Source organism: Rhagoletis zephyria, unplaced genomic scaffold (assembly GCF_001687245.7).
Source record: "Rhagoletis zephyria isolate East Lansing unplaced genomic scaffold, Rhagoletis_zephyria_1.1 Rzeph_scaffold_02081, whole genome shotgun sequence".
Lineage (NCBI taxonomy): Eukaryota > Metazoa > Arthropoda > Insecta > Diptera > Tephritidae > Rhagoletis > Rhagoletis zephyria.
In genome coordinates, this window is record NW_016159165.1 from 1 (window position 1) to 11,523 (window position 11,523).

Sequence of the window (11,523 nt, forward strand, 5' to 3'; positions counted from 1 at the left end):
TGTGTTGGCGGTTAGTTAAAACTTAACTTACCGTAAGCAACTTAAGAACTTGTGGATTTTAGATTCTTAAGTTACGGCCTTACGGAAATTGGGAGCGTTGAGAGAATCAGGTTGCCATATTTTCGTTTTTGTATTTCTCAAAAATAAACGCAAACATATTTTTTTGCATGCAAACGGTCGAACAGCTGAAAAAGAAAATACTAAAACAAAATATTTCCGCTTATGGCTTAAGTTGCCGAGTTGAATAACCAATGATGATTTCTTACGGTAAGTTAATTTAAGTTAAGTCTAGACAAACTAATGCAATTATGGACCGAAACCACTACTTTGGGAGTCAAACAATAGAATAAATTCATGGATATACAATAAAAACGTTGGATTAAGTACACTTTAATATATTACAGATTTTTATTTAGCAGCCTTAGATTTGAAGTAGTGTTAAATTTGTTGAGTATTAATTAAAAGGAAAAATAAATACATAAATATTTCGAACTTTCGAACATAAATTTAAATGCATTTTTCATTATATGTTATTAAAAGTAAAAGCTATCAGGTACAATAAATACTATATCTTTTATCTTTTTTCAATATATTGATTATCATTATGGTTATTAATCATTATTTAACAGGTTTGGTATAATTGAATATGTACTCGCTTTAATGGTTTACAATATACCCAAATAAAAGTTATAATATTTTGTGTACATACTTTATTGTATTAAAATGTCGAAGTAAAATAAAACCGGGCATGAATAAATCGTTTTGTACTTGGTACAAGTCTGTTCATTTTCGTGCTAGTTCGGTTTCAGTCAGAAAATTCTAGTTGTAAACTAGTGCTTTTCCTGACTAGTTTGGGGTTTCACTGCAGGGTTGCAGAGCTTTACCAACAGAAATACTCTTCACTTGTGTACTAGAGGTGTCAAACTATCGATAGTCACACCATCGATAGTTTTGATAGTTTTCAGAAAGACTATCAATATTCACGATAGTCTCGAAAAAACAAAACTATCGATAGCGCTAAATCAGTTAGGTTGCTTTGTTTTTACAGGATCATAGTGAAATAAATATTATCTTATAAAAGTTATAATAATTCAAAATTAAGTAACTGCTTAGCCAAAATACTTCTCTTTTTAGAAAGTTCAACAACAAACACAAGTTATACAAACACAACAGGATTTACGATTAACATATGTATGTATAATTTCAAAAAAATTGGGAGAGATGATCGATAGTCCTACTAAACTATCGATATTTTTGGTAGTATAAGAAAAAACTATCAATGAGTATTGATAGTCTAAAAAAATTGAAACTATCGATACTATCGATAGTGCCATCGATAGCTTGACAACTCTATTGTGTACATGAGTAAATAGAACATATATTTTAGAGTACTTAAAACGATAGGGCAAAAAAAGGACATCATAAATGTGTGGAACTGAGCAATGTTACTCAACAGCGCTCTGCTACATAAAACACTGTTCCGCTCTTCCAGGGCAGAGAATGTTAATGTAACATTAACATTCTCTGGTTTAACAGCATGGTACTGCTGATTTCTGTTCCTCCTTTTACGGAATATAATTTGTTTGAGTACTTTTTTTTATGTATACAGCTCTCAATATCTTCACTTCTCTTCCTTCCATACCCTTTTTGGTAGAGTATGAGTAATTTACATATTTGAAGAAAACTTCACAGTGAAGCAGACTGAATTCCGATGCAGACCTTTATTATATAATCATACATATGATAGTCGAGACGGACTCAAGATCTATACATAGAAGGTCGCGCAATGCGCGAAATAAAAATTGCCTCTCCTGCGCATATGGTCCCAGGGCGAGAAGGCGGTTCCTTTTTCAAACTTCTAACTGTCAACAGTGACGTGGGTGCCAAGACCCTTATGTGATGACAGGAGATACTTCGCTTTGGTTATCTATCTGATCCCGAGAAGGAAAAACAAACGTAGCCCTTGCTTGTACTGATAATGTCGATGTCGTCGGAATACGCCAGCAATTGTACGCCCCTTCAAAATATTGTGCCTGACCGGTTCAGTTCTGCGGCTCTTATTATCTCCTCTAACATCAGATTAAAGAAATCAAACGAAAAGGCTTATCTGAGACCAAGTTTGGTGTCAACGTCACTTTACACAGCCTTATTAGTTTCTTGGGGACACATAATTCAGACATTGCGGCATAAATACAACTTCCATTTGTGCGGTCGAAAGCGGCTGTGAAATCGACAAATGGATGGTGTGTATCGATCCTTTTCTCGCGGGTTTTCGAAGATTTGGCGTATTGTGAATACCCGTTAAATGGGAGACTTTGCCTTTTTCACACAATTTAATAGATAAGACCTTGTAAGCTATGCCTTGAACCCTAGTCCCGCGATAGTTAGCGCGTATGATGGGGTCGCCTTTCATGTGGATGGGACAGAGCACATTTAAATTCCAGTCGTCGGGCATGCGTTCATCTGACTATATTCTGCAAGATAGTTGATGGATACATCTTATTAGCTCCTCGCTGTCGTACTTGAATAGCTCAACTGGCAGGCCGTCATCTCCAGCAGATTTGTTGCTTTTCAGCCGCGTAATCGCTATTCGTACCTCGTCATAGTCAGGCGGTGGGACATTGACTCCATCGACATCCGCTGGTGGCTCGGGTTCGCCTTATTCACTACTTTCAATGCTGCTGGCATTCAGTAGGGTGAAAAACTGTTCCCTCCATAATTTAAATACATTCTGGATATCGGCCACTAGGTGGCCATGGTTGTTCTAACAGGAGTTGAAATCTTTCGTAAGTGGCCTAACTCTCAGATAAAATGTTCGCAAGTTTTTCCTGTTTGCCAGCATCTCAAACTCTTCGCACTCACTTGTAGGAGTTAGCTCCAGTTAATTCAAATATTTTTTTCTTCGTGGTTATATTATTTAGATAGAAAACTACTGTATACCTTTTTTGCATTAATTTCATTGAATCAGTACGATCCACAAGTAGTTAGATCTCCGAATCTGATTTTTGCGTTTTGCCTCTTTTGAAGAGGGTGTGCGTTATTGTGTTTTTTAATATAGTATAAATATATATAGTTATATTAAATTTTTCAATTCCTTTATTAAATTCTTTACTCAATTCACATTTTCTAGACAACCAATCGCTCAATCTCTTCCACACATACAAGAAAAATTAATTAAACTCTTGCACACAAAGTAATAATAAAATAAGCACACACACAAAAAATCATACAAACAATCATCACAATTTATAATAACGGCGTTCTTATCCTTTCCAGTTGTCGCGAAGTTAAGTCTGCTCCCCGCATTTAAGTCGCAATTTAAAATATATAACAGGTCACAATTCTATGCCTCGTCCAAGACGGGTTTAGCTGGAGGCGCCAGGGTTCTTCGTGGAATCAGAAGTGCCATACAAGCGCAGATATACAAAGCGATACAAGCGGCATAAAAAGTCAGCTCGCAGTTATTGGCAAGCAGTGCGCCCACTATATTAGCGCCTACAACACTTCCTAAGCGGCCAAACATCAGCGAAACGCATATAGCCATGGCACTAAAGGGACGAATAAATGAAACTTGATTTGAGACATATATTCACTGGATTATTTAGAGAATTTTCTTACCGCATTTGGGTTGGATAAAGCTCAACAGTAGCCGCTCCTAGAACATTTATCGCTACCCCCACTAAAAAGAAAAGGACATACAAGTACGCGGCAATCGAGGGGTCGGCCACAAATACAGCAGCGAGGCCGCATGAGGAAAATAATATTGTGGAAATGACTGCAAATAAAAATAAAAACGATTGAGTTGTCTCAGGGTTAAAGTACACCAGAGTATCACGAACTTGAAATACTTACAAAGAATGGTCATTTTGCCAACACGATTGATGACCAAGCCAATGAAAGCAAAGGAGGAAGCGTACAATATTTCCATAATTAATGAGTAAAAGTATGTTGTATTTTCCAATTTAGCTACGCATTCCATTGTCTGCAAAGAATTTTTGAGATATTCGGAATTAGAATTTGTATTAAAATTGTTTTATTCTCCACCGTGCCTACTTACACCATCAGTCTTATATAAGCTCTCATGTTTGTCATATACAATATGGCAGATCTGTTTATGTTCGCCTGGGTGAGCATTCATGAACTCGACCATGCTGTTGATTATGTGAGGGAACCACATATACATGCCATTCGTCACCACATACAACCAGAATTGCATGTTGCAAACGATCAATGTGACGCGAATGTATTGTTTGTGAAACAGAGGCACTGTTTGATTCCACATGCTCTTCATGAAGGCGGTGGCAAAGTTTTCTTTAGAAGCCGATTTGTTATTCAACTGCATCATAGAGCCAGGCTGTTCTTCTTCGGGAAGAATGTGCTTTAGCTAAGATGTATAAAAATAAAATATTTAGCCCAAATCATTTAAGTAGATAATGCTAAAGTCAGACATACCTTCATATCTTGAGTACCACCGTTCCAGCGTTGCATCTTCTGCAGCACCTCAATCGCTTTTGCTTCTCTGCCATGGGCCAGCAAGAATTTTGGGCTCTCGGGCAAAGCAAACATCGACAAGCCGCAAAGTAGACCTGGTATGCCACAGACGATCAAAAATAAACGCCATGGCTTGTAAACGATGCCCAAAAATGGCAAAGGCAGCACCCAATCTTGGTTTATAACAATAAAGGCAATCATTGGCAAAATCATGGCACCGATGGCGAAGATAAATGAGGAACCCATCATAGCGCGCGAACGGGTCTTATCCGTGTGGAATTCGCCTAGGTAGGCATAAACTGTTGCCGAACCGCCAGACACGCTTAAAAAATTAAATAAAAATTATTTCACTTAATACAATATAGGTTTTGCAAAGAGCATGAGAACAAATATAATATCTTAAAAAAAGAACTTACAAAAATCCATTAATAAATCGCAACAAAACCATAACCCAAAATGTGTGCGAGAAACTGGAGAGTAGGGTTACTATGAATCCAGCCAACAACGTCGGTCTGATCACTTTCCGGCGTCCCTTTGTATCCGCCAAAAAGCCCCACAGATGCGAACTTGTAATGATACCAGCAAAGCTTATAGCGCTCAAGATGCCCTTGTCCTGATTTGTAAGATTTAAGTCACATTGTGCAATTGGTAATATAAAACCCATGGCCGCAGTCTCCAGTAGGACATTCGCTAAAATCATGCCACAGATGAAGATGAGGAAGTAATTGAACTTACCAAAACCTACGAATGGAAAAAAATTATTAGATGTCACTTTGTTGGTATTCACGTAGTTTTTACGTGGTGTAAAATTAACTTACCGGTAAGCGATAAAGCTTCTGAAAATGAAATGGCCCCATGTTTACGATTTACCTTAACTGGTTCTGTATGTATAATTGAAAGTACTGGAATAAGGTGGGAAATTTTTTTGTACATTAATTTTTCATTCTTGCAAAAATTCTGGAAATGGACGATTACACATAGAAAAAAAAACGTACAAATATTCGATGTTACCAATTACAAATATGAGTATGCATGGATGCAGTATGGGATTTTATTTTATTGCGTTGGGGGTGAAGATTTCGAGTGAGTACGCCTATTTAGATTCTATATAAAAATACATATTTTTGTTGCTGAAATTTGTTTATTTTATGGCTGAAATGTATTGCGTAGTATTGTTTAAATATAAAAAAACATATTTGGTGTAGTGAATCATATTTGAGATATTTAAATGGTACAATTTTTTCTTTCAGAATTTAAAACAATACAATTATAAATATTTGAGTGTATAGTAAAGAAATTACTTATGTACATAAAATTTATAATTCCATTGCATCAACGCTGGTTATTTTACGTATTTATCAGGATAAATTTGGAAAATACTAAGTTTGTCGTATTTCGTTAGGGCTTACGATAATTAAACCAACCACTATTAATTTTTTTTATTATTCATTATTATTATTAGCCATTATTATTATTATTATTTATGTTATTAATATTAAGTATTATTGGTTTTATTTTTATTATAACATTTTTTTTTTTTAATAATAATAATAATATTTTATCACTTACATTAAGTGCTTAATTTTTATTTTTTATTTATTTTATTTTTTTCATAGGAGAGGGAAAATGCTTTATGCACTGGCCGGGGGCGCTAGTCTATATACTACCTTCCCCGAGTGTGGGACTCCCACCGAAGCGTGTTGGGCTACCCACTAAAACCCAAACTCTCACCGCCTGCGCCAGAATCCCTCATCTGGCACCGCAATTCGGCATATCTTCAGATGCAGGAGCGCGCTACTAGAGCCGCAAGGCTACTCTTTTGTAGCGGCGTTTCATTCGGGTGTCCTCAGTAGACATCCGTCTTCTCGTTTGCAGTGGAGTACGAATTTCACGTATCTCGCAACTACTTCCCACTTGTCTGCAAAGGAGATCATTACCCTAATTATTTTTGTTCGGGGTTATGTCTCCGTATCTTTCTTCCAACATTCTGCGCGAAGTCAAGAATTGCTCACAAGTGAAGAATGTATGTTGTACGTTATCTTCGACGTTTCGACAGTAGTGACAGAACGGTGAGTATACCCTGCCCATTCTATGAAGATATTCTCGGAAGTAACCATAACCGGTGAGGAATTGCGTCAGTTAGAAATCGACTTCCCCGTGCGGTCTTTTCAACCATGTTTGAAGGTCGGCTATCAGGGTGTGCGTCCATCGACCTTTTGTGCTCGCGTTCCAGTTTTTATTTACTCTTATCATTGTTATTGTTATTATTATTGGGATTCAGATTAAAATCTCCCCCCTTACACAAGTCGTCTAAAGCTCATAAATTTGCCTACACTCACAATTCGTAGAGAAATGCTAGATATAATATTTATCGTAAAATTAATGACAGGCTTGATTAATAGCCCGGCCCTCCTGGCTGAGATAAATTTTAATGTTCCTTCTCGAGTGTCAAGACACTTTCGACCTCTATTTTTAAAGCCATGCAAAACTAATTTTGAACTAAACGAATCATTCCGTGGTTTATGTCAAGATTTTAACTGTCATTCCAGCACGTTTGACGTATCGGACTCGATTTTTACTATAAAGAAAACTATTATTTCCACTCTCAATAATTGAAATACTATCTTTAGCATATCCAATCAGCTGATGAATTTGATTCTGTAGCTGAATAGTTTTAGATCTCGACACTTAACAAACTCCTGTTTCCACTACTCGGCACCAAAAAACTAAAAAAAAAAAAGGTTCCGTACGTTATGCGGACTGCACCCCTCGTGGCGGTTGGACGGGAATGGAGGGTAAAAAGCCGTTGGGATTAATTAATTAATTATTGTTATGGTGATTATTATTTGTGTTATTATGTATTACAATATGAAAAGCTATAAACAAAAAGTAAGCCTTTTCACTAATAATTTCCCCAAACCTGCAGATAATAAAATGTTGTGTACTCTATCATTGTTTCCTAATTGTCTATTTTATATTTGTACATATTAATTATTTATTTTACTTAAGGACTTACATGGGCTTAAAATTTTATAACAATGCCCACTGGGAAAATAGGTAAGCACCTTACGAGGTAAGCCATGTTTTCTTTCAGTTGTTAGTACCAAAATTGTCATCATGGCCGATGTCATCCACTAGTAAAGCGCAAAATGAACACCTCCGACGACACATTACGTTGTCAGTTGCAAAATAAGGTGCAGCCGAAGTTATTTTCAAGCACCGAACTACTCCGAGCGACTGCTCTGCATTACACGTACCTTACTTTGTAAAGGGGCTCAGAAGTATGTCTGATACCAAATGCCACTGAATCACTGACTTTTCTAAAGTGTTTATATCGGCGGGCTATTCTATAATGAATTCTTCTTTTTAAATAACCGTGTCATTTAATTAAAGGTTCCACAGAGGCTTCCAAAATGTTCGAATTAATAAAGCAAATCCTTGAAGTTCGTTCGAGAAAAATATTATTTTTATTTTCTCTACTTTTATGTACACACATTGTCACTGAATCACTGACTTTTCTAAAGTGTTTATAGCGGCGGGCTATTCTATAATGAATTCTTCTTTTTAAATAACCGTGTCATTTAATTAAAGGTTCCACAGAGGCTTCGAAAATTTTCGAATTAATAAAGCAAATCCTTGAAGTTCTTCGAGAAAAATATTATTATTAATATATTATATCGGAGGTCGTCTGCAATAACGGCACAACTCAAAACTTCTGTTTTTTGAGTTACCTAGCGGATTAGGTTTATAAATAACCATTTTTTCTGTGGCAGATCGACATATCCTTATTGTTACCAATCCGACAGGGGCGCAGTTTTGCCATTTGTCACTAAACCGAAGTAGGCAACCCTTACTACTGAACAGCGGCACATATCTACGGTGACCATCCGTCCTTTATTTTAAAGGATAGTCCTTTATTTTAACCCCCTGTCCTTTATAATTTTTTTCAAAATAAAGGACGCCTTTTGTCCTTTATTTCTTAAACTGTCCTTTAAATCAGCTCTGCATTTTTCAGAGGTAAATTTTTAAACACAGAATATGAAAACTAAAAGTTTCCCTTATAAAATATAATGAAAACCTTCGCCAGTTCGTTTCGCACTCCACTTAAGGGTTTTTATTTAAAAGGTAATCTTTTCACAATCTATAGAGCACAGGGAAAGTTGTGCCCAGGATCGTGTTGCACGCTGAATTTCCAGTTCCACTGAAAGAATTCAATAAACGCCCTGCTGCACAGTGGTTCAAAACTGGCATTTAGTGGTCGTAATTCACTGGAACCTCCATTTCTTTCACTTAATTTGATAATTTTTTTTTTATGAAAGCTTATAATATTTGCAAGACCAGTTGAGCCCAATCTGTAAATTTTTACTTGAATATATTAAATTTTTTCTGTGCAAAATGCAGAGAGGTGGAAATTTTGAAGAAAATGTATTCTCCTTTTCCTGTTAATAATTGTTACATAACAAAGACTAGTTAAAAACAAACGTAAAGCTACAAAAAAAAAATGTTTAAAATGTTATAAAAAATTTTCACCGAAATAAATTTTTTTGGGGTTTTAGTAAAAATTGGTTCAAAAATGAAGACTGCGGTGAATTATGAACATTAAATTCCAATTTTGAACCATTGTGTGCCGGCTTCGGCGTGCAGTATGAATTATGGTAAACGCATTTTCGCAGCAATGGATGGAGAAGTCCTTGAAAAGGACTTTGGCTCCATTTTTCGGAATCGGTTAATTAACTGGTAAATATTTTGGAAATCATTTTGAAAGAAAAATATCCTTTATTTTAAGTTGGTTAATATGGTCACCGTACACATATCTCATATTTATCGTGAATTTTTATTGGCATAAGTCAAAAACTGTGGAAAGGTTATTGATGCTTTTATGTGAAATAACGACATTTTTCGTATTGTGGCGTTGTTCAGTAATGCCACTGGAGTTATTTTCGTTTAACTACTTAGAAGTTGTTACTTATTTTCGTAATTTTTTAGTGGAACCTTTACTAAATCTTTAGAAGAAAGTCATAATTTGCAAATAATCTGGAATAATTACGTTCCAAGATATACATATGTATTATTCCTAAGTTACGAAACACCAAATCTTTAACTGGCTCTACTGAAAAATATAAAATTGTGAGTAGTGTCTTTATGGCAGAGGATATTTGATATTTTCTTGGAAATAACAAAAAAAAAAATATTTTCCAATACAAATTAAATAGACATGTTATGTGACTTATGTTAATGCAAAATTTTGGACCTTCGCTTTAAAATTTTTTGTTGCAATTCGAACAAACTTAAAATATATATTGTGCAGGATAATGCAAATTGAGTAAGTAACTCCGCAATCGGGACTGCAAGCTGGAAGATATTCCCAAAATTTCCCTTCCCATTTTAAGAAATATATTTAACTTCTCAAAGTGTCTTCCCCAACACTTCTAACTTTATCGCATAAGTTCTTTTAATGACTATAGCAATACATATAGTGTATGTACATATCGACACCTTTTGCACGACTATCACCAGAGAGCGTTTTTTCTGCTTTTAAATATTTTTCCGAATTTTTTATATACATACTTATGAATTTATTTTCACTACGCAAAAAGTACTTTTGTTTGACACATACGATGATTTCGCCCACAAGCAAAAATGCATTGTAATATACCATAAAATATGCAGTAAATTTTTGGCGTAACTATACGCAATTTGGCGAGAGGATTTTACAAAACGGCGCGTTCTGGGCTGTAGAAGAAATTTGCGTCAAAAAGTTAGTTTCAAAAAATGGCACATCCGATAATTTCGGTTCGTATCATATAAGGCGGAGCATATTGGTGGAACACTTCACGACTTTACGTATACATAAATAGGCTGAGTTCCAAGTTGGTATATTGCAAAGCATCAGCATCTGTTATTTCTATGCGCAACCATATTCAAATGCCGAATTAGAATTTAGTTGCGAAAAAAATTTTAATTTCCATCAGTTATGGTTTAGAAATAAAAGAGGCTGATGCTTTCCAATATACCAACTTGGAACTCAGCTATACATACCTATATATGCACATATGTATGTATATACATATACATATGTTTAGACATCAATGGTTAACTAGCAATAATAAAATTACTCCAGCAAAAACTTCTCTTACATGTAGTGGCTAAAACTATCGAGACATTTGTATATTGTACTCATCGCTACTTTGGAAAACATTTTGCTGGTATATGTTAGGTAAGTAGTTACATTAACATATAATGAACAGCTCGTCGCTGTGCCAACAAAAACAGGTTTGTGTTTTTTAATAACTTTTCAGGAGAGCAAAAAAACTGATTCCTGGTGCCAATAGGCAATATTTTACAAGTGTGGTATTAACAAAAAAAAAATTATATGAAAAATATGCAATTGATTTAGGAAAAAATCAATTTTTTTGACCAATTACGACGTGATCAACATTTGCGCCACTTTAAAACACATAGCTGTTTTTATACACGATTTAAATTTGCTTTTGGCGGTATGGAATCGTATGCAATTTGTACATAATACTGCCGTTAAGCCTAGATGCAATGTATAGAAGTTGAGGACTCGATTATTTAACTGCCCATTGCTCCTGTTATGTAATGAAAAATGGTCCGAAACGTTTTTATTGGATTTTTGTAATAAAAATTAATGCAAAGTGATGAGTGGACACATACTTTGTACAAACCATGAAATTACCAGAGATGCGAACTGTTTTTTCGGTCAGCGTATTAACATGACCCAATACACTTTTTCAAAGTTTCGATAGGTGATATCCAATGAAAGCTCGTATATACAAGCAGTGTTGCCATTTTGGGTTTTTAGGCGATGTCTTATAAAATATCAATAATTTTTACCCCCAAAAGTAGCCTATGTCGAGATAGGTCCTTTTCCCTTTAAAGCCCCATTTCATTGGATTCCCAAACAATATTTTAACGTTTAACTAGCCAAAGATGTAGTTCAAGATGCCCCTATAATAGAATCTTAATTAAAATATAAAACAATTTCAAAGGAAACTGATTTTTTTTTTT

At 35.2% G+C, this 11,523-nt stretch overlaps 1 protein-coding gene across 4 annotated transcripts in view; it reads right to left on the bottom strand.

Moving 5' to 3' along the window:
- Positions 1-3,072: 3,072 nt before the first annotated feature.
- LOC108365963 (synaptic vesicle glycoprotein 2A-like) overlaps positions 3,073-11,523 on the bottom strand; it is a 79,547-nt gene continuing 71,096 nt past the window's right edge. For 2 of the 4 annotated variants that reach the window (XM_017620201.1, XM_017620203.1), the window contains 7 exons: positions 5,310-5,393; positions 4,908-5,232; positions 4,453-4,813; positions 4,058-4,384; positions 3,853-3,982; positions 3,619-3,775; positions 3,073-3,548 (listed from right to left, as the gene is read on the bottom strand). In XM_017620201.1, the coding sequence (XP_017475690.1) occupies positions 3,344-3,548; positions 3,619-3,775; positions 3,853-3,982; positions 4,058-4,384; positions 4,453-4,813; positions 4,908-5,232; positions 5,310-5,393 (1,589 nt within the window). In that variant the 3' untranslated portion in view covers positions 3,073-3,343. Of the gene's footprint in view, positions 3,549-3,618; positions 3,776-3,852; positions 3,983-4,057; positions 4,385-4,452; positions 4,814-4,907; positions 5,394-5,486; positions 5,969-11,523 lie in introns of those variants that run through there. The other 2 variants (XM_017620204.1, XM_017620202.1) reach the window with 2 other exon arrangements.